The sequence below is a fragment of the Microtus oregoni genome, unplaced genomic scaffold (genome assembly GCF_018167655.1).
Source record: "Microtus oregoni isolate MIOR12 unplaced genomic scaffold, Mior012 000027F_ref0000203, whole genome shotgun sequence".
Lineage (NCBI taxonomy): Eukaryota > Metazoa > Chordata > Mammalia > Rodentia > Cricetidae > Microtus > Microtus oregoni.
The window spans coordinates 2,905,293-2,928,662 of record NW_024543086.1 but is presented as its reverse complement, the minus strand read 5'-3'; the positions used below and the strand labels follow the sequence as shown (position 1 = coordinate 2,928,662).

At 47.9% G+C, this 23,370-nt stretch overlaps 1 protein-coding gene across 2 annotated transcripts; it reads right to left on the bottom strand.

Moving 5' to 3' along the window:
• On the bottom strand, positions 1-15,634 carry Nipal4 (NIPA like domain containing 4). 2 transcript variants are annotated; one of them, XM_041676423.1, is made up of 6 exons: positions 15,577-15,619; positions 10,545-10,784; positions 7,556-7,612; positions 6,389-6,479; positions 2,726-2,886; positions 1-2,228 (listed from the first exon to the last, which is right to left on the bottom strand). In XM_041676423.1, the coding sequence occupies exons 1-6, from the start codon at positions 15,617-15,619 to the stop codon at positions 1,600-1,602; spliced, it is 1,221 nt and encodes a 406-aa protein (XP_041532357.1). In that variant the 3' UTR covers positions 1-1,599. The 2 variants fall into 2 exon arrangements, with proteins under 2 accessions (XP_041532357.1, XP_041532358.1); XM_041676424.1 differs by lacking the exon at positions 7,556-7,612 and having other exon boundaries at positions 15,577-15,634.
• Between the last annotated feature and the right edge of the window lie 7,736 nt (positions 15,635-23,370).

Sequence of the window (23,370 nt, the reverse complement as noted above, 5' to 3'; positions counted from 1 at the left end):
CTGAAGTCTTTATTCTTGACCCCAGAGCCCAGGCTCTCAGAACCCTCAGCTGACTGCCATCCCCGAGATCCAATGTGTTGCTTGGATCTCAGTTACAGTCAGAAATCCACATTCATTAAAACACTGGGGATTTGGAGATGGAAGGAACAGGGGCCCAGAGTGCTGATCTGCCCTAAGAACTTGTTCAAAGCTAGAAAGGGTTTGACATGGGTGTGGTCGCCCTTAGGGCATCAGGCAAACAGGCAGGGAGCTTGACCAGGACCCTATCTGCACTGAGGATCAAATCCCACTTTTTCCCAAACACTGGCTTCTGACTTCACCTTCTTGTGGTCCCTCCTTTCACAGCTGGAAGCAGCTGGGAAGAAAAGGATCCCAGTTCTCTCTTCAACTGCTGTCTGTGCACGCCAAGTATGAGGTCACCAAAGATGGTCCCCAGAGCAAGTGATGGAGGAAGAGTCGTGGCAGGCTACTTCCAGTGTGAGCAGCTAGTTTTGTCAACAGACATAGACTCAGGCCCAGTTGGGCCACCAAAGTACACCAATCCTACACTCCCACTTGGTTACTGAGATTCAAAACCAATTCCATGAGCTATGGCTCAGGAATTTCCCCCCGCCTTTTTTGGCCTGGGTTCTCACTTGGGTCTTAGAGTCAGCCCAAAAGTTACTTCCAGGTTTCCAGAGAGTCCATAACCCCATCCTTCCAACCTTGGCATTGTTCCTCATACTCTCCCCCACCTCCCCAAGTCATATTATGGTCCACTCCTTGATGCAAAGAAGTCACATTCTGCTAAATTCCAGAGTGACCGCACAATACTGTTCTATTCCCAGGAGAGGCTAGGTGAACACGGGGTTGGCCAGCAGAGCTGGGCAAGGAGACATCCCTGCTCTTGTTGAGTTCTAAGGATACAGTGTGCATGCGACAGTGACTGGTGTCTTGGGACAGACAGAGAGAGGGAAGGGTGACAGTGCCACTTGGGTCATGGACAGCAAGATACAACCTCCAGGCTGGAGTGCTTGGAGAATGGACTCGTTGGAACTTCCCTGAGACATCAGGTGGCTTTCACAGTAAGACGGTCAGCTGGGGTCTTGCTTCTATCTCCAGGAAACATCAGGCTACCTGGCACCTGCCGTGCACCTTGGGATGCTGGGGCACACAGGTTGCTCTGCAGACCTTCACGAATTTCATTCTTGGGCTAAGTCCAGCTCAACAGGTCAATTGGTGTGAAGGATTTTTTGACAACCAGTATCTGAGGGCAGTTCTTGAGCTGGGCTACATTCAGCAGGTCAGATTCTCTCTTCTTCCCCAACAACACAGAGATGGTGCCGAGGGAACCAGAGGGAAGAGTCTCTGGGGACTTGCTGGCTCCAACAGAAAGTAGTGAATTTAGTCGCCGGGGCTGTATCTCTAGGAAGTCTTGCTACCCCTACCTTAGTGGGTAGGGGTTTTTTTCCTTCTAGAAACAGCAGTGAGGTATAAAAGAATATCTCAAAAATAGATAGCCCTTGGCAACAGATGTGCTGAAAGTAACCTGGTGGTTTTGAACTTGAGAGGTCAGTCTGGACCATCGGGCACCTCCTCTTACTCAGGTATTTCCAGGCTTTAAGAGTGGATCATAAATACTTTGGGCTTCTGTTGCGGTGATGGTGTGCTGGCAAGTTCTATGTTGTCTACAAGGACATTCTTATCTTCTAGTTTAATGACCGTGGGCTCTGGGGCGGGGGTGGGAGTTGTGCTTTTGTGCGTGTGCGGCAAGCTGATTTGGTTGATGTCCAAATCCTTGAAAGCATGGAGCATAAAAACACCCAAGATGATGGTGACAAAGCCAGACAGGGTACCCACAATGTCCACAGCAGACATGGTAAACCACTCCTTGAAGAGGACAATGGAGGAGGCCACTACCACCGTGGTGAAGAAAACATAGTAGATAGGGAAGACCAGGGAGGTGTTAAAAATATCCAGTGCCCGGTTGAGGAAGTTGACCTGAATGATGATGGACAGCCCCAGGATGAGGGACAGGATGTAGGGCAGGGGATGCCGCACCACAGGTAAGCCCTGGAAGAAGTTCCTAATGGTGACGCCCAGACCCTTGACTGCAGTCACGGAGAAGGATCCGATCACAGAGCAGATGATAATGTAGATGAGGATATTCCTTTGCCCATAACGCGGCGCGACAATGAAGATAAGGATAAGGCAGGACACCACCAGAAGGACGGCAAATATGATGAACCCTTCAGGAATGAGGGACAGGAATCATTCAGTGAGGGACGCAGACAGTATCTAGGGACCTGGACTCACAGTCTGACACATGTGGGTTCTAATCTCAGCTTCAGACCTTTGAATAACTCATGCAAGTTATTAAACTCTAAGACCTTAATTTAAGGCAGAAACTGAAGCAGAAGTCTTTGTAAAAAGGGATCAAAGGGGGGATTTTTTTTTCCTTGTAGAGCTGCTTTATAAAATAATGCACATTCCTGCATAAGATGTTTCTATAATAAAAAACACGTGTATTTAGAGACGTGCTTGCATATAATGAACAATATAAATGGTACATGTTTACAACGCTCCAGGAAGCCTTGCTAATGGTACTGCCCAACTTCCTTTCTGTTGCTCACCTCTTCCTCACGGGGGCAGTACTGAGATGGACAAAGCCCAATTAGATGTTCTATATATAATTCATCCCCCGCCCCCCGCCGTGTTTTCTGCCAACCCAGTGCTTGGAACCCACCTGTGTCTTTCATCTTGGAAGCCATCTCCACAACAGTCGAGACCTTCTCCTCCTTGGGGGCATGTATGACCATCACTGTGCTGCCAGCCATGCAGATCACACAGCCCAGCTTCCCCAGTAGATTCAGGCTCTCCCCCAGGCAATAGGAGGAGAAGATGGCACTGTACAGGGGTATGGGAGAAAGGGATTGAGTGAGGATACCTGTTGCAGCCCCACAAAAGACACAAGGGGGCGAGTAAAGACTTAGGGGAGACAACAGTCCAAAATTCACTCCTCTCTGTGGAGACCTTCCTAGAGTCCTTCCTTCTAACCCCGAAATTTCCAAAGCAGAAACTTATTTCTTGGGGGTTGGAATGTGTGCAGGAAGAGCAGAAACAGACACAGATCTCTTTGGTTTTTGAAATGGAAACCATTCACAAACCAAAGGTTTGTGTCCTGGTTGGCTTATTGTCAACTTGACATAATCTAGAGTCATCCGAGAAGAGGCAACCTCAGCTGATCCAATGCCCCCATCAGACTGACCTGTTGACAAGCCTGTGGGGCATCTTCTAGATTGATGGTGGATGTGGATCAGCACAGACCCCTGGGGGATATACCATTCCTGGGCAGGTGGCCTGGGGTGTGTAAGAAAGCAAACTGAGCAAGCCTGGAGGAGCAAGCTCCAGTTTCTGCTTCAGTTTCTGCCTCTGAGTTCCTGTCTTGAGGTCCTGCCTTGTCCTTCCCCCATGAGGGGCAGTAATTTGTAAGCCCAATAAACTCTTTCCTCCCCAGTTTGCTTTTGGTCATGGTGTCTCATCACAGCAATAGAAAGCAAACTAAGACAGGTTAAAAGAGGTTTTCAAACTACTCTTGTCTGACTCCCTACCAACTGAACGTATTGTGATGGAGGAAGGTCATTGGTTAATAAAGAAACTGCCTTGGCCCATTTGATAGGCCAGCCCTTAGGTGGGTGGAGTAGACAGAAGAGAATGCTGGGAGGAAGAGGGAAGTGAGGTAACCACTATGCCTCTACTCTCTGGCTCAGATGCGATGAAGCTCCAGCCCAAGATGGACGTACACTAGAATCTTCCCGGTAAGATACCACTTCGTGGTGTTACACAGATTATTAAAAATGGGTTAATCAAGATATTAGAGTTAGCTAGTAAGAGGCTAGAGCTAATGGGCCAGGCAGTGTTTAAATGAATATAATTTGTGTGTTGTTATTTCGGGTGTAAAGCTAACCATGCAGGAGCCAGGCCGCAGCCCACAGCTCCTTCTACAGTATTGTCCCATAACATTGCTAGGAGATGTTTTGCAACCATGGCTCATATGTGTCTGATAGCCGGGAACAAGCCAAGTGAGCACATTGCAAGTTCATACTATGTATTCACTCCAAACGCATTTTCTGATACTTTCTATTCCTTGTCCCATTTCTGTTCCTTAGGTCATAGAGAATAAATCCATTTCTCTTCCATTTACATATGCCAATATAAACCACCACAATGATAATTATGGACACCATGTCTTGGGGCGTGCATTTCCTAACATGTCCCGTGTCAGAGTTAATCTGACAAATCTGTGAATTAACAGATAACTGCTCCCAATTTACAGATGAAAAAGCTGAGCTCGTAGAAGCTGAAATGACTCAGCAAAGTCCTTTAACTGTTAAGTGGCAAAAGCAGGTTTTGAACGGACTTTGATCTTACTGCAAAGCCGACAGGTTTTCCTCTACATTAGAGAGAACCTCTATGCTTTCCGGAGTCTTTACTGAGCAAGATCCTTCCAGATCCTTGATGATATGATTTCTGTTCTTTTCTGATCCTCTAGATGAGGGAAGGAAAAGGGGGACTGGGCAGGCTAGAAATGAATCGTGAGCTCACTTGCTTTATGAAGGTGGCATTAGTTCACATTAAAAGTGTTTTGTGAATGATGCCCTGGGACCTAGGTAGCATCTAAAAGTCTTGGCCTGTAGGCAAGCTTGTGGGTCATTTTCTTGATTGATGACTGCTGAGGAATGACTCAGCTCACGGTGGGTAGTGCCACACCTGGGCAGGTGATCCTGGGGCAGATAAGAAAGCAAACTGAGCAAGCTGGGAGCTGCAAGACTCAACTATTTTACCTACAGTGTTCTTTTTGAGAGATTCTGATGGCATTTACACAGGCAGGGCCGGACAGTGGCGAATCCCGTGCCTCTCAGAACATCCCAAGAGTGGGAATTTGTAAACATATCAGATTTGGGGAGCTCTTCTACTCAGCTGTAACAGCAGCCAGGCCAGTTGTGTGCTGAGAGTCAGGAATCTAATTGTCTTATAGCTGTAAACATTGCAAAACTGTCATCAGGTGGAAAAACAGAAGAGATGATAGGTTCTAGGTGTGTTTGGCTGGGATTTGTCAGGGCTCCAGAGGTAGCCCCTAAATGAGAGCATTCCTCAGATGTACCTAGTTCATAGCTTCGGGGGAATGGGAGCAATAAAAGGTGCGAACGCCTAGTATCAATTATTTTATTGTATTCTGGGTTTGGTTGTTCGAGGAAGTTAGAAGTCAAACCCAAGCATACCAGGTAGGTGGTCTACTCCCAGCTACAGCACCAGCTCTAAGATCCTTAATTTTAAAAATCATTGTTTGCAAAGTCTTTACCAAGAGAGGCAACAGTGCACAGCATGGCTGTTAACTCCTGGGTCCTGGGATTATACTGCATAGGATGGCTCCTGGCCTGACTACAGGGTCTTCATGCCGACATATACAAGTAGAAGGAGGGGGGTTGTCTACCGCCCAAGGAACAGAAATAGGTCAAGAAGTAGAAACTGCTGGAAAGTTAACTTGGCCAAAGTGCTTAACCTCTCTGGGTCTTGGGAACACATATAAGGATGAAGAGAGTTAGTACACAGACTACATCCAGATGCCTTTATGCATAGTTGCCCTCTGTCTATTGTAGCCATGGTTGCTTGGAGCTAGTTTGCTCTACATCCATTCTTTGTGTTGTCTCTTCTATTGCTCCGAGTGTGTATCATTAGTATTCTATTTTGCATATGGGCACAATGAGGCTTGGCTAAGAGACTTGCCTGTGAACCTATCACTACAAAGGTTTGCGTATGGATTACTATTGGGTAGTGTTGTGGCTCAGTTGGTAACGTGCCTGTCCTGCAAGCATGAGGGACTGAGTTCAAATCCTCTGCACCCACTTAAACGCCATGTGCGGTGATATGTGCCTATAATCCTGGTCCTAGGGAGTCCAGAGACTGAAGGATTCCTGAGCTTATTGGGCAGCCAGCCTAACCAACTGGAAGCTTTAGTAAGTGAGAAACATTGATTAAAAGAATGTAGGAACTAATTAAGAAAGACAATGAACTCTAATCTCTGTCCCCCGCAGACAGCTCACACACACGTGCACACAAATGCAAATGCATCCATATACACAACTGTACACGCTCACATATACATGTAAGACATACACACTAGAAACAAACGCACACCGAGGCTCGTGTTATTAATTCATCGAGAGGAACTGAGACCCGTGGCAGCCAGCAGTCCAAGAGCCAGAAGCTCTCAAGAGCATACTCCCTTTTCTCAGGACTGATGGACTGTTTTGGGGGTTCTGGGTAGCTGCTCCCACTTTGGTAAATCTAGGTCTCAACAAAACAAAAACAGGAAAGGACCAGAGGTGGCAGAAGAGGGGACAGTGACCTGATGAGGACGCTCAGTGCTCCCAGCGGCGTGACAACTGTAGCCGGTGCAAACGCGTAGGCGCCAAAGTTGGCAACTTCTCCAGCAGACACTAGGGAATTAGAGGAGAAAAGAGGCCAGTGTGACTCCAAGGCACCACGTCCGTTCCAGAAGAATCTGGGCAGAGATGGTTTCTGTCAGTGTTCAACTGTACCTAAAACCCAAGACCAGTACTCCTTAAGATCCATCCGTGTGCTGTCTCCCTGGAGATAAGGTCAGACCCAGACTCTTAAGTAAAGGTGGCAAGGCCAAAATCCTGAACTCAGTCGGGGAGAGCTATGTGGATCCTGCAAACTATTGGCCAGCCAGCCTAGCAGAAATGGTGAACCGCACTTCAGGTTTGTAAAAGACCCTGTTTCAAAAGCTAAAGTAGAAAACATAAGAGGAAGATGCCTAACATCTTTCTTACACACAACTGATGATGATGATAGCAATAATAATAATATTTTTAAAAATTAAGCTTTGATAACCAGAAGGGTAGATGAACAGCGGGAGCAATGTATGAGCGTACAAATCTGGACAAGGCAGCAAAACAGTCATATTGCCATGGGACAGTGGAGTTGCCTAAGGTTCCCAGAGTCTACCAGATAGAGGCCAAGACTGTGACTAAGGGGCAGTGCTACCAGAGCCCTGTAATTATTTGGCAGATGAGAGAACACACTTGTATTTATTTAAAAAAAAAAAGAATTTGAAACAGGGTTTCCGATATCCCAGCCTGGCCTTGAACTTGCTGTGTAACTGAGGTTGACCTTGAACTTCTGCTCCTCCTGCTTCCACCTCCGGAGTGCTGTGATTATAGGCGCACTCTACCATCCCTGTTCTATGCGGTGCTTGGGATTGAACCCAGGGCTTTGTGCATGCTAGGCAAGTGCTCTCCCAACTGAGCTACATCCCAGGCCTGTGCACACGCATCGTTATCGTATTATCGTCATAGAAGAGGCCTTCCATTGGGCTGAGAAAATGGCATCTCAGTATAAGCTGTCTACAGGGACAAGTTTCTCCCAGGCAAGTTGGCCTTGGGCTATCAGGGTTTATAATAGAGACAGGACTGTTCTATCTGCCCTTCCCTTCATCTCCATCCCACCCATCAGTAGGTCACTGTTCTTAGTAGTAAAAGAAGTCGCTTACTGGTAGCAAATCCAGCCCACCACATCGGGTCCTTCAGGTAGCCATAACCACCATTCACTGCAGAAGGAAATAGACACAAGGTTAGAAGTTAGTGCTACTTTGTGGGGATCTGCCATTGTCACCTGAACTATGCCCCAGGACTTGCTTCTTAGTTGTCCTGTTTTGTATCTGTGGCTTGGACTTGTCTTCTGAGTTCAGCTGTGCCTCTAAACTGTTCACTTGGCATCTTTTCCATCTTTTCCATGTGCCCCAATCTCTGCCCTAAACATGACTCTTGACTTCCACCACAGCCCTGCAACTTGTTATATGAAACTCGGGAAATGACACTTCTAGAAATCAGGGGGCCTCTGCATGTAGTCTGGATGACTGATTCTGTCACCAAAAAGTGCTGGGTATGTATCCACAGCACTGCCAGCATCCTAATCCGCCATGTCTGGCAAGGAGGATGCAACCGCTTTGTTACGGAGTTACTGTGACTTCACACTTATTCCCATAGCAAGTTGTTTCTTTCCTGGCAGCCAGTGGTTTTGGAAAATGCAAATCAGGTTATACCCCTTTTCTATGCATAGCTACCCAGTGTCTTCCACTTATTCCATAAATATAGTCCCGCTCCTTATGGGCAGGGTTGGTCCTGCTCGCCTCTGCAAACACCCCTGCCATAGTCTTCATATTCCTCAAGAACGATAAACTCTTTCTTGTACCAATTTTCTCCCTGAGTGCAGAATGCTCTCCTCTAGTGTTTGCCTGAATCCACACCCACACTGTCGGTCTCTACTGCTTCCCTTAGGTGCCCAGTCTGGCCTCCAGTTCCTGTAATTTCCCCTTGAGATGGCCAACCCTCTTCATGGTTCTTAGCACTTGTAATTACAGATGATCTGTTTATCTTCTGGCATTTTCCCTACCCTCAGTGGAAGCATTCTACCCTGGACTGTTGAACCCCTCTCCCTGTCTCCGTTTCCTATGAGGGGTCTCACTGTGTAGGTGATTTGACTATGTAACTGCAGCTGGCTTTGAACTCATGCTCCTTCTGTCTCCATCTGTGCTGGGATGGTATGCTGGTTTGTGTTTTGTCAACCTGACAGACTAAACTGGGAAGAGGGACCTTCAGGAGTGGAACTGCACCCATCAGATTGGCCTGTGGGCAAGGCTATGGAGGATTTGGTTGACTGGTGCTTGATGTGGGGGCCTAGCCCAATGTAGTGATACCATCCCTGGAAAGGTAGCCCCAGGTTGTATAAAAAGGCAGAAGACTGAGCCAGCCTGGTCTACAAAGCAAGTTCCAGGGCAGCCAGGACTGCTACACAGAGAAATATTGTCTCCAAAAACCAAAAACAACAACAAAAACCAACCAACCAAACAAGCAAAAGAGCAGACTGAGCTAACCATGAGGAACAGGCCAGTGAGTAATAACCTGTCTCCAAGCCTCTGCTTCTGTTCCTGCTTTCAGGTTCCTGCCTCAACTTCCCTTCACGATGCACTCTTTCCTTCCAAAGTGTCCTAGTGTTTTATCACAGAAATGAATGAAAACTAGAACAGATGGCGTACACCACCACACATGCCAAGTTTTACCATTCTTCGTCTGTTTTAAAAGTGAGGGAATTGGAGTAAATAAAAACGCATTTCTTGCCCAGAACCCCACTAACAACAGTTAAGCCACCAGAGTTGGAACTGTAATGGTCTGCTTCCAAAGAGCAGTGTCCCGTGGGAAAGTGATGAATAAGCAGAGAACAGGTCCAAACTTGAACAGGCCCTCATCCCAAAACCTGTTTCTCCCTCTGCATTCATTGCAGAACAGGGTACCATCCACTGGCTTCCTAGTTGCTCAAGTCAGAAACCTGAGTCATCCTCGACTTCCCTCTGCCCTCCCCTGGGAGCAGGGAGAATCATCAAAGCCAGTGAGTTCCGCCCCTCCCCCCCAAACTATCTCTGGAATCTGCCAAGTGTCTCCAGGCCCAGTGCCCTACTTCTGTCCTCTGGGTTCATTGGTTCCTCTCTGGGACTCTAATCCATTCTCTACCTAGCAACAGGGACCCTTTTCAGCCCATAAATGAGACTGTCACTCCCCTGCCTAAAACATCAGTCAATCCCTTAATCACACTCAATCTCTGCAGCCCACTTTCCATGACCCTTGTTGAGCTCATCCGCCCCTGCACTCTCTGGTCAACCTGAATTACCCTCAGTTCCACCTCTAGCTCAGTCTCTCCTCTGAGCCTTGGCACTCACTGCTCCTGCCACTGAGTCGTCTTCTCTCTCCATCTCCCTGCTACCTCCTTTTTATTCAGTTCTCTGTATAAGAAACAAGTTTTCCAGAAAACTTCCTTTCTGTACCTGTATCCGAACTTTACATACTCCAAAGTATTTCCTTAGCGACCTGTATAAACTATTCCCCTAGCAACCTGCATCTTCCCCACGAAGGCGCTTGGCACATCACAGGAGGACTTCACATTGCCTGACTCTCTTCCCCCACTTGACCGGAAATGCCACGGGGATGCTGGGTCCCAGGTTTCACATTGTCCCTGGTACACAGCAGGCACGCAATAAATGATGTGGGATGTCCTTTCCCGAGAACTGTCTCAGTGAATCGCATCCAGTCTTCCAAAGGAACGAGGCTCAGTGCCTGAACCACAGTTCGCTGCACGTGCAAGACTCTCCTGTGATGTGTGTGGGCTGAGGCATTTGTGGTCCCATTTCACAGGAGAAGTTGTGACTTCTTCTGAAGGCCAGGCTGGTAAGAATCCAAGCTGAGATGAAGCCTGGAGTGTCTGATTCTCCATCCTGAGGCTTTGCTGTGTCTATACCCTAATGTGTACGTCATGGAATTCTCAGGAAATACTGGACTGGAAAGGACGGCATCCAGTTATTGGCAGTGGGGATTCTCAGCAGGGTTGACAGCAAACCTCCAGGACCCACCTGAGGTCCCTGTGAAGGGAAGTCATTCATTCCAGGCGCAGCTGCCCCTTATCCATTCCCACCTGCCCCAGGAGCCTACCTGCCCTGGTGGCCCCCGTGGCCACAAGTCGGATGAGTCCTTTCTTCTTAAGGATGACGCTGCCACCGATGAGCAGGCAGGAGAGGAAGGCGAGGCCCACGCCGATGTAGAAGCCATACCTCTTCCTGACCCTCTCCTGCCAGGTGATTACGGTGGCATTGTTGGGTTCTTCAGGGCTGATGCCTCTGACGATCTGACAGAGGACCTCTTGGGAAGAGCAGTAGAGACTGACTATGGAACCTAGGGGGAAAAGCATGTTGAGAGTTAGATTGAGGACATGGGCACAGTTCAAAGATGCGAGAACATGGTTCAAATGCGCTGGGATTGATGCAGACATAGATGTCATGTTTCTATTGCTCCAGGGCTCCACCCACACAGCGGATCTCAACCAAAAAAGACTAGTCCCCAATCTCTGTGCTGTTAGCTGTCTTCCCGCTAAATAGTTCATTTGCACGGACTTATCAAATTGTAGGCCCTCCTGTCCTGTAGGCACTGTCTTTAATTCTCATTCCACAGACAAGGAAATGGAGCCTGTGAGGGTGCAGTATTTGTTCAAGGACACACAGGTCGTGAGGTTGGTTTTCACTGTCAGCTTGCTGGGAACTCGCAGCACCTGAGTAAAGAATCTCACCCGAGGACTTGTCTTGTTTGTCTTAATTGATGTGGGAAACCCTCCCCCGCTGGGAGCGGCATCTTCAGATGGAAAGAGGGTATAGCAGAAGGAAGGCTATTCTGCTTTTGCTTACTCCTCCTTCCCTCTTTCCTGGAGTTGATTTACTCTGTTTCTCCTGGAGCTGATTCCTTCCCTGACGGCAGAACCAGTGTCCTAGGACTCTGCCGTCCACTGAGAACCGGGAACCTCCAGGATTTTAGCAGCAGATCCGTACTGCGCAGTCGACCAGCCTCACGGACAGAGTAGCTAGCAGGTTCTTGGGCTCCCCAGGGTGACACAGCCAGTGTTGGACTACCCCGACTTCTGAGGCATGCAGCCTGAAGGACCCCGACTTCTGAGGCATGCGGCCTGAAGGACCCCGACTTCTGAGGCATGCGGCCTGAAGGACCCTGACTTCTGAGGCATGCGGCCTGAAGGACCCCGACTTCTGAGGCATGCGGCCTGAAGGACCAAGTAAGTAACTACACAGTTCTCAACCTCTCAGGAGCAACACAACTGTTGTTACTACTGCAACATAAGCTGATTTAACAAATTCTTTTAATATATATTCATTCTGTAAGAACTGTCCCTCTAGAAAGCCTTGACCAATGGTCTGGCTTCAGAATTCCAACCTGTGGGACTGATGTCTTCCACACCGGGTAGGACGCCACCTCAGCTCTCAGCCGTCACTACATCCATCCCAGTGTCCTCCACAGGGATCCCCTCTCAGCCTCTGGGCTATCGGCTCTCTAATAATTCATGAGCTCACTTGGGGCTTCTTCATTTTATTGCCAACTCTAGGTGGAGTGGGAATGCCACTGGGCAGGATAGCCCACCCAGGCCCGGGTCAGCCTGAAGGTAACTGAGGAGTGAGTGAGCTTCCTGTGGGAGGGAGCTCAGCATTCTAGGACTTATTTCTGAGATGTGTGGTGTTTGGGTCAGGGCCTTGGGACTCTTTCTGGGAGTAACCGGATTGGTTCTGCTGTCATCCCAGACATCTTGGTCTGGTCTGCAGTTTGACTCTTTCCTTGAGACCTGCTGCCAGCCCCCTGACTTGTTGGTCTCCTTGGCACAGACACCAAGGACAGTCTTGGGAACAAAGGGAAGACCCTTGGTGAAACACAAAGCCACACAAGTCCAGTGAAATGCAAGAAAGCATGACCAAGCCTCAACCAGTGCTACTGTGCACATGGCTCCTGTTCTAGAGTTTTCCTTAGGACTCCTAACAACCACTAAGTGAAACAGTCACAGTGACCATTTCCAGGTCCTTAGTAGAAGTCAAGTTCAGTGACCTTCTTAAAGGGATACCTGTTATAAAAATGTGTCTAGGGTCATACCACCATGAACATACCCGATCTCATCCAATATAGAGAGGTGAAGCCAAAAGTAGACCCCATGCCCATCTGATGGCTGAGTCTCTGCTCAGAATCACTACACACTCTCTGATAAACAGCTTGCCCCATGGGGCAGGGATATGTGGGATCCATCTTCACTTCGTCCCGGGTTGACATGTAAACCTGTCGCAAACAGTCAAAAATGGGGAGCTTTCCTAGGAACATTCAGACTTGGGGTTGCACTTGAAGCTTAGGAAGTCAGTTTGTCTATCTGGTCATGCCAGCCCTGGAGACAACAGCTGAATCACTCTTAGACATGCCTACGAAACTCCTCAGTTTACCCTGCTCCCACAATTCATGTTTGGTATTGCCCTTTCCAGGTGTTTCAGCTTCTGATCTCCCTAGCGTGTGTGGCAAAGGCCTAGACCCTAGTGCCAAGGACCTAAGCCCAGATCATACCTCTCTCAGACCAAGCTGGAGTTCCTACTCTGTGTCTAGATGGATCCCAAATCCAAGGCCAGGGAGACTGAAATTTGGCATGCCTGCATCAGAATAGCATCTGGGTGGAGCAGAGTAAGGACAAAGTTGCCCTTTCTGACGTGGCCCAGACCTTGGAGAAGAGGTAGAAGGGCCTTTAGGAAACTCAGCTGGTCTCGGATGTAGCTCAGTAGTAGATGTATCTCAAAAGTAGAGGATGTGCCAGGGATAAGAAAGGCTGCAGGTTCTGCCCCGGGTACCAGATGGGGGACAAGGAGGCATTCATTAAAAAATAGTGAGGGGGAGGAAGGACAGCCTAAAGTGGAGGGTAGCAAATATGAGCAAGGCACAATTGTCACAATTACATATGTGCATTAAATTGTCTTAGCAAAACCCACTATTTTGTATGCTAAGTAGAAAAAGCATTAAAATGGAAAACAACAACAAAGCCCCCAACAGATGATCTAATCCTCTTATATTCTTGGGGGAAACTGAGGTCCCATGAAGATTTGCTGGAGTTGGGACTGAAATCCACCAGGGGGTATCTGTGTGTCTTGTGCTATGAGACCTCTGCCTTTCCACCATGGGACAATGAGACAAGAAGTTGTCATCTCGGGGCCTAACCAGACTGGTTTTGCATGCTCTCTCCTGTTCCACCAGCTCGGGGCATCCTTGCCCAAGAGCCTCATCTGGGGAGTTCCTTGAGTCCAGGAAATGCAGGCAGTAAGCCAGAGTCTGCTCCTCACCTTTCCCCTGCTTCTTCAAGTCTCACTGCTAGTGGGTGGAGGCAGGGGGCTCATTTCAGCACCCCAGCCCCAGTTCAGCACCTCTGATGAAGTCAAATTCTCCCAGTACCCCCACCCCAGCTCAGCACCTTTGATGAAGTCAAATTCTCCCAGCACAGTAAAGAGATAAAGAGAGAGCTGATGACCAAAGGGAACCCAATTCAGAGTGGGTACATATCTGAAAAAGGGGGTACCAAGCTTATAATCTATTTTTTACTCTAGAATGTTCTAGAACTAGGAATGCCCTCTGCCTTGGGTTAAGGGGTGAAGCTGAAAAGGAGACTAAGGTCAGTCAACACCAGGAGCTGGCTTCGCTGAAGAAGGGCAGAAATTAGCCGGGCGATGGTGGCACACGCCTTTAATCCCAGGACTCGGGAGGCAGAGGCAGGTGGATCTCTGTGAGTTCGAGGCCAGCCTGGTCTACAAGAGCTAGTTCAAGGACAGGAACCAAAAAGCTACGGAGAAACCCTGTCTCGAAAAATCCAAAAAAAAAAAAAAAAAGGGGGGCAGAAATTAGGGACCTCAGAACACCGCACAGGCTGCACTTCCAAGGCAGGAGGCACATGGAGAATGTTCCAGATGGAACAGAGGATGGCAGCAGCATGGGTTCACATTCCCCACTGTATTACCTGGAGCAAACTATTAGCCCTGCCAGAGCCTCTGTTTCTGTATCTCTAGAATGGGCACAGTGATGCTTCAACAAAATGCCTGGGGATGAAGGCTAGTGTTAGCATCCCTTCCCAGCTTCTACAAGGCCCTGGATTCAATTTCCAACATTGCAAAACAGAAAAGAGAAAGAGAGAAAAAAATCCAAAGGAAAAGAACAGAAAAACAAACAACAACAATAAAAAAGTTTTAAAAACTTAGGCTTAGGGCTGGGAAGATGGTTCCTTGGGTAAAGTCCTTTGATCCTGAGCCCTGGAACTTCCATAAAGGCAAGAGGAGATAATTCACTGCACAAAGCCGTCCTCTGCCCTCCATATCCTCAGTATAGATAGCACTTGTGCACATAAGTACACACCATGCATCACACACACGCATGCATGCACGCACACACATGCGTCTGCCCATGCGTGCTCAGACACACACAGGCATGCTCATATACATGCACACTAGTAATAAATTTTAAAACAAAATCTAGGCCCAGTGGCATATACTTGTACTCCCCGGTCGAGGTGTACTGAAACAGGAGGATCATACATTTGAAGCTATACTGGACAATTTAGCAAGACTTTGTCTAAATACAACTACAACAACAACAACAAAAACCCAGTTGCCTGCTTATTAGAGTTTGCTTCTGTGATTAAATGGGATAGTTCAGGGAAGGGCCATGGTCTACATAGTTAAGAACACACTAGAAAATCAAGGTTCTTTCCTGATCATTTCTCTCCCTTTCCAAAAAGTTTTGTGTAGATTTATAGATCGGGAACCTCTCTGTCCCTCTACTCTCTGCTTTGGGTGATGGAAAGATATGTGGGCAGGTACCTGCAGGACCCAACACTACCCCTGAGTCCTCTACCCCAGCCTTTTCACAGGACCACCTGCCCCATGCGCTCTGTTTTCCTCCTCTCAGCTGGCCTCAGCATCCCCGCGGCTGCCACTGGGGAGGCGACATCTCCGCCAGACCGGATCTTCAGGACAGTTTGGGAACCGGGTGAGAATCTGACGCTGACTACCACCACCCCAGTTTGCGGCCCCAGCAAGTGAGAAGTTGACGAGTTTGGTGGGAGCAAGGTGAGAAGCGCAGCGCCCTCCCAGGTCCCCTTACAGTCTCACGCACCCACCGTTCTCGCAGCTGCCGTTGGCGTTGGCGACCCGCAACTCCATGGAGACCTGGGCTGACGATGCCCGAGGTCCGCGGCTCCTAAACAGGTGGCCGCGTCTTGTCCCAGCGAGGCTCAGGCGCTCAGGCGCGGGAAGCCGCTGGGGTCCGGACCCAGGGGAGGGGAGAGTGACGCGACCCAGAGGGGAGGGTCCCCGGGGAGGAGTCACCCTGCGCCTTGGGCAACACCGAGTGCTGGGGAATCAACACTGGGGTAGGGGCTCGTGCCCTTCCAGGGTGCGACCGCAGCTGGGTGCCAGACACCGAGTCACTGGCCCGTGCCAGGGGCAGGAGAGAGGGGGCGGGTCCGCCGGGCCCGCCTTTCCGGGACAGCAGCATCCACATCTAGCTTCCTCAATGGCAGAGTTGATGTGCTCCGGGATGGTACAGAGGTCACTTTGGGCGGTGGAAGTTTTAAGGAAAGGTCTGAGAACCTAGTTCTCCCCCCTCCCCCCCATTTCCTTTACCCTCCTCTCCTGTCTTTGCTATCGCAGAACTTACAGATCTGATCGTGCAGGGCACTGTGGCTGACGGGAGCAGAGTAGGTGCCCTTAAATGTTCAATACATATTTGTGTCCCGTGAACGGACGGCCAGGGATTGGCAGGCTGAAAGGAGGGAGGAAATGAAGTGATTGGCCGTCCAGATGAATCAGGCTATTCTTTTCTTATACAGTTCTGGGAGAAACTAGTTAAGACCAATCATTTAGAAGCAGATGTTTTCCAAAATCACCAAATATAAATTTTATATGTAAGCAATCAAATTTCATAAATATGCATGCTTACATAATAAAAGTTGTGATTAAATGAATATATGTAAGAGTAATGGAGTATATGGAGATATATGTAAGAGTGATGGAATATATGGATATATACATGAAATTATGATGGAATGTATATTTGTGTACTAATACACATATATATGGGATGGATGAGTATATTAACTTGTATGGTACTCATTTCATAATATATATATTCATATAAAATCATCACATTTGTATGCCTTAAATACATGCAGCTTTCTTACACTTATTTATTTGTGTGTGTGTGTGTGTGTGAGTGTGTGTATGCGTGTGCATGCCCTGGCATTCATGGGAAAATCAGAGAACAGACAACTCTTGAGGATCTTTCTCTTTTTCTACCATGTCCCTAGGGATCCAACCCATGATCTCAGGTTTGTGCTTTTACCAACCGAGCCATCTCACCAGCCCTGAAGTTTTCATTTGTCAAAAATACCGCAACACAACTGCAGTAATGATGATGATGACGGTGATGATTATAAAGATAAAATCATAAAAGATAATGGCTCTGTGGGTGACAGCACAACTGAGTCAGGAAGGGAGGCAGGCTGCCTTTCTAGCCCTTGTGAAGAGTGAGACAAGGACGGAGCCTACTAGGCTCCCCAGCCTGGTCCTTATAGGCACCCCTACCCTGCTGATCTTGGTGGTTTCTCCGAGCACATGGCCTCCTCTAATGTTTTGGGTTAGTCGGTTGCTTTCTGGAAGGATCAGTCCCCTTCTGCTCTAGTAACTCAGCTGCACGTTCGTCCTTTCTCTGTAGATGAATTGCCCTGGGGAGATGGTTGGGATGAACAGGCAGAAGTTGGAGGAGGAAGGGCGGTCTCAAGCATTGCAGAAAGAACTGCACACGGAAGGTTCTGTATGCTGCCTCCCACTGAGTGTGTGTGAGGCCAGAGTCCGAAGAGGGTCCAGCATCTTTCAGACAAATGTGAGTCAGATCACTAAGCAAGAAACCAGAATGACTGGCCCAGGTGGGAAACTATCCATTGATCGGATCCTGCTGGCCGAGCAGGAGGAGTTGATAGGAGAATGAATGTCTCTCTTCTTGTACTTCAGCATTTCTGCAGTACGGGTGGGCTAGACTGGAACGCTGGCCATGGCACAGCCCCAAAGCCTCCTCATGTTCAAACTCCATCACTTGTGTTTTAAGGACAGAGGCAAGCATACACAAATGGTTTTCCCCGGCTAGATTTTTCAATTTCTTCCAGTTGTGTTGAGATATTATTGACAAACAACTTCATGTGAGTGTACATGTGTATGAGCGTGCATGTGTGTATACATTCGTGTGTGGGTGCTCTCACTCAGGAGGACAGGGGTCAACCTTGGGGGTCCTCTTCAATCAGCCCCCACCCTCCCTTCTGGTTTTTAGCCAGAGTCTCTCCCTGACTGGGAGCTTGCTGTTCCTGTGGAACTGACTAGCTGGCAGACTCCCAGGAATCTTCCCATTTCTGCTCGTCCCTCCTCCCACCAGTGCTGGGGTTACAGACAAGCAATGCCACACATGGCATTTGCATGCGGGTGCCGTGGCTACACACTCAAGTGCTCACGCTTGAATAGAAAACAATTTACCCACCCAGACTGCTCCCTAGCCACAAATGACATGTATGTCAGGAATGCGCTGTGATGGTTTGACATATGCATACATTGTGAAAGATTACCACAACACCAAACTAATGAATATGGCCACTCTGCACTGGGGCGTGTGTGTGTGTGTGTGTGTGTGTATGTGTGTTGGGGAAATGTTTATGTTAAGAGCACAAGATCCGGCCACTTTTCTTAGTCGTCCCAAAAGAGTATTTAAATTATTCTTGCCATAGTTGTATCCAGATATGAAGAAAGAGAGATATACATATTCTTTAATACATATAATACAATATATATACAAATATATGGATTTGTCATCTGAGGAGCCCCTGTGTTGAGGGGCCTGGCTAGATGTCCTTTTGCCTGAGGTGGAGGACAGTACTGAGTCTGTCCTGTGCTGGAACAAGGATTCCCAGTAACAGGTGAGGTTTGTATTTTAAGTTCCACTTTAAGGTAGAGAGGACTAAGACCTTCAGCAGGGTCTTCCATACCCTCTCAGGGCCTCAGGCTTCCCATCTGCTCCAGGAGGGGGCAGGGCCTCTCAAGGCTGGCATCAGGGCATCTTATCAGGGCACACATAAAGGGCCCTATTGAACTGCGGGCTCCTCGGCTGCCATCCTGACAAAGCCCTTTTCTGCTCGAGCCACAATGGCTCTGTCAGGCAGGTAGCAGGGCCTGCAGCATTGTCTTCCCCGTCAAGAACAACAAGGCTCACTGTTTGACCCAGGCTTGGTCTCCCTGGGGCGGGTGGGTGCTTTGAAAGGGTCTAACCAGCTAAAGACAGATGGGCTCTGTTCTTAGGCAGCCATGGTGGACCAGCCATAAATCTTTTGGTCAGCTATTTAAGGATGAGCACAAAACTAATTTGTTAAGACTACATATCTTCTAAATCCTTGACTTTTTAAAGCCCGTGTCCCAGTATCGATACTAAAGATGTGCACAAATGGATATGGCAGCCACTGGTCACGTGTACCTAATGAGCCCTTGACAAGCAGCCAATCTAAACAGAGATTTGTTGCAAGCATCAACCAGCTTCTGGCCAGCTTTTGGACCAGACCATCCTCTGATGTAGTGGTCTTTCCCATGCATTGTAAGTTGTTTAGCAAGGTCTGGCCTCTACTGTCAGGTAACCAAGCTCACCCCCATGTCTCTACCTCCTGCCCTGGGTTTTGATAACCCCGAACATCCCCAGATAAACTGCCAAAAATCACCTTGTAATTAAGAACCACCAAGATTTCAAGGAGAAAATGAAATGATAACATGGAGGGATAGATGGAAATGAGAGAAATGAGTATTCAATTCATTTTCCTCTTGCCCTATTTCTTTGGATGTTTTGTAAAAAGAAAATGAGGCCTACAACTGTTTAAAGTTGCTTTGGTGGTTTACATTGGGTTTCCGTTGAACGGGGCTGTTACAGATGAGAAAACTCTGGGCCATAGACTGAAGTGTCCGGTGGAAGAGCAGGGAGAGGTAAAGCCAGGGAGGAAGCCAGCTTTCCAGATTGGTACCCCAGACCACCTCTACTACTCTACAGATGTTGCCGTGAAAGGACATCTCCAAGCGTCCTTTGTTGGGGTGTTCCCAGTGTCATGTGGTCAAATAACACCCCAGGAGGAATAGAGACAAGGGTGCAATCGATGCTCATTGTAGGCTTGCTCTGAGCCATGTGTGTGCTCCTTCCGTCTTTGCAGTGACCTGGGGAAGAGGGTTCTGGGGTTCACTCCATTTTCCAGCTAAGGAAATGGAAGTCCGTCTTGGATACATCCCTGAAGTGTAGTCTTCAGTCCAATGCATAGTACCCTACAGCGCTAGGTTCCATAGCACTACATGAGATATGGGAGGGTCCCTTCTTCTCACCTTCTATCTTGGGTAAGAAATAATCTTCAGTCTTCCCCAGTTCTGCAAAACCGGTTTTTGGGGCCAGGGCTGCCACCTCCTTCAGGCCGAGTGGGAACAATGGGAATGCAGACTATTGGTATGCAGAGGCAGGCCTACAATTTTCCAGGTGTGTCTATGCATGGCTGCTGCTTTCATAAAGAACCTTATTGTCACTGGAAATACTGCCTGGAATGGACTCGTGTGTGTGTGTGTGTGTGTGTGTGTGTGTGTGTGTGTGTGGTCCAGCTATAAGAAGGGCTATGTCTAACAATGGGGTCTGCATGCAATGCACCTAGCAACCAATAGTGATTGACGGACAATACTGTTACTGAACCCTTTGTCTGTGGACTAAGCCCTTGACTGACACTAGCTCATGTGGCTATGACAAGCTGAGTACCCTTCGATGCTCCATTTAGAAGGAACCGAGGTGCAGAGAGGTGGAATGACCCAGGTTACACAGTGATGGATACGGCTGGGATATTTTTCTCTCTTCCAGTAGTTCTCTCAATTAAGGCATTGGTTTGATGAGGCTAGCCCCTTCCTGGTCCTTTACTCTGGATGGCTGGGGAGGTAGGATCCACACAGAAACTCTAGTAGGAGAGCCTATGTCTTCTCATCTAACCTTATTTAGGCGCCTGAAAGGGCTCACCAAATTCCACCTCCTCAGTTTTGCAAATAGAGAAACTGAGGCAGAGAGTAATGCAAGGTCATGATCAACACCACATAGGTAACTGGTAACATGATCTACACTTTATCTGAAGTCACTCTAAGGCCATCCCAGGCGCTTTTGCTGCCCTGTATTCTTTCCTTTTGGAGGCAAAGGGCTAATCTGGGGTAAATCAAGAGTTAATATTTTGGGGCCATTTCCTAAGGATGAATCAGTGTGTTAAGTTTTTACTTCCATTGTGCCATTTAATTGTTCCAGGTTTATGCACTGGGCACTGCTATTAGTGCCGGTTTTAAAACGAGAAAACCGAGGCTCAGGAAGTTAAGTAACTTTTCACAATGGCACAGTGACGCTGTGATGAAACCCAGCAGAACACGTTTCTCGGACACTCCTCTCACCCTGAACACACCACTGTTCTGTCTGCCTACAGGCGGAAAGCAGGCTTTGACAGCACCGTCGAGGGCGGAGCTCACTCCGGGCCGTGCTGGCGGAAGGCAGAAGTCAGGCTTTGCTTGGCCTTGGTGGGGGTGTGAGGAGTCTGCTGCACTTAAGGTTGTAAGATTATCTATCAGGTCTTATGGGAAACCAGATACATTGCAGTCACCAACATGGGCTATTGTTACATGACTCGTATGTGACTGGCCTCTTCTGGGTATCACTCTAATCTCTATGTGTTCTTACACTGAGGAAATGTCACTGCATGCAAACTTCACGATGAGCTCATGCCATGTGACTTTATGGAGGTTAGGAGTTGGTGCTCTTCATCCATTACATGGGCTCCAGGGATTGAACTCAGGGCATTGGGCTTGGCACTACCTGCCTGGTTTTCAACCTGTAGGTTTCAAACCCCTTGAGGATTGCGTATCAGAGAGCCTGCATATGAGATATATACATTACAATTAAGAATAGTAGCAAAATAATAGTTATGAAGTAGCAATGAAATAATTTTATGGTTGGGGCTCACCAAAACATGAGGAGCTGTATGAAAGGGTCACGGCATTAGAAAGGTCATTTTTCCAGCCGATGGTAGTGAGACGCTATGAGGTCACGTGACTTCCTTAAGTGGCCACGGACAGAAGGTAGGTAAGACCAGGTTTGGCAGGCTCTTGGGGCACCTATATTTAGTCTTTTCTCTTTCCTTTGCTTCTGAGTCATTGGAAACTTCAGGGCAGGCAATGGTGGGAATTGGTTGGAGCGCTCCCACCTCCTGTTTGGACCTGCAGTACCTGTCATATGGGACCCAGAGAGCTCTGAGTAACTCCACAGTGGAAAACCAGCTTGACAAAAAAAGAGCAGCAAGCTTAACCCAGGCTCTGCTCCCTCCCGTTTTTGTCAAAACAAAAAAACCAAAAAACCAAAAAAAAAAAAAAACAAAGCAAAATAATTTATTAGCTGCACAGAAAGGAGGCTCAACCACTTTCTCAAGAAGATAAGAGCCAAAAACTAAGAAACTAAGTTCCAGCAGCTGTAAATTTGATCTTGGTTATTATTTTCCCACCGTTATTGGCTTTATTTTCCAGCCATGTTTTTAATCAGCTCATTGCAGTCGCTGCCGTCTGAGCGGTAGATATAAATGATATCAGGGGACATGAATTCTCCCCATTCTGCCACTAATACTTGGGACTTAAGGCAATTTCTTCCCATTGGGTCTTGGTTTCCCATATACGTACATTAAAGATGAAAGAATAAAAGCTTCCCCCACTGTTTTCTTTTTATTGAAAGCAGAGTAGATGGCAAACCCTTTCCCCCTTAAGTAGAAAGTTATGTGGACAGATAACAAACAAACCTTCAAAATCAGCCTCTTCTGTTGCTTCAGTGAATGACCCTGAAGCCTCGTCCACTTTGTTGTTTCTCCACTGTCTGTCCCCCATCAGTGACTGAACGCCCTATCCATGCTAGGACGGGGATGCTGGAAGCTCCCTGATTGACGTGCCTGGGCTTGTGTGCTCTGCTGGGCATCCACCAGGGGCCACTGCTATTGTGGGACACCCTCTCAAGGCCAGATTAGGGTTCGGAAGAACTGTCAAGGGCCTCCCTGCATGGAAAGGCTTATGAAAATGTAGTTCTAGGCTCTGAACCTTCTTGGTTCTCCAGGTCCAGTTGTCAGGGCCTTGGGACACCAGTATGTGTTACTAAGTAGGTCTGAACACTCCTGTATGAGGGCTTGGGTTTGAATCCCAAAGGAGAATTCCTGCGAATTCCAGAGTGGCACATGAGGTGAGTCCTGGCACAGGAAAAGCCACTTGAGGAATTCTAAGGGAGAGTCATCTTGTGACCATGTGTGACTCTCAACTCAGCCACTCATAACAAAAACTCAGGTTTGCATCTTACAGAATACAAAACCCAAACAACCTTGGCTGAGAAATAAGAGACTGGAGAATTTCTCCAGGTTCTGACTGTTTTATCTGTACAGTGAGAAGGGAGGTGATGATTTAATAATAATTTTAATTATCATAAAATTGTCTTTTATTGAGTAGCAATGACATGTAGATTTTTTTATGTTGCCCCTGTACTAATAACAGCAGCCCTTATGAGGTTGGTGTCTCATTTTCAACCTAGCAAATGGGGAAACTGAGGTATAAAGCAATTGGACACCATGCTCATGCTTCCAAAGCTACAGCTATCAGATGCCAAGCTGAGATGCTCATTGCATGCCAAAGGCAGTATCTTCCTCTGAAACATCACAGAGAGTTCTGACTGTTAAAACCTGACTCAAAATCTGGCTTGAGGAGCTGGAGAGATGGCTCAGTGATTAAGAGCATTGCCTGCACTTCCAAAGGTCCTGAGTTCAATTCCCAGCAACCACATGGTGGCTCACAACCATCTCTAT

What these genes read in the sequence shown, in the direction of transcription:
- Nipal4 (XM_041676423.1), bottom strand. Translation starts at nt 15,619, where the DNA reads ATGGAGTTGCGGGTCGCCAACGCCAACGGCAGCTGCGAGAACG. An exon ending in CACGGGGGCCACCAGGGCAG is followed by an intron (nt 7,613 to 10,544) that starts GTAGGCTCCTGG and finishes TTCCTTCTGCAG; the next exon opens with TGAATGGTGGTTATGGCTAC. An exon ending in GCACTGAGCGTCCTCATCAG is followed by an intron (nt 2,887 to 6,388) that starts GTCACTGTCCCC and finishes ACCCCTGTACAG; the next exon opens with TGCCATCTTCTCCTCCTATT.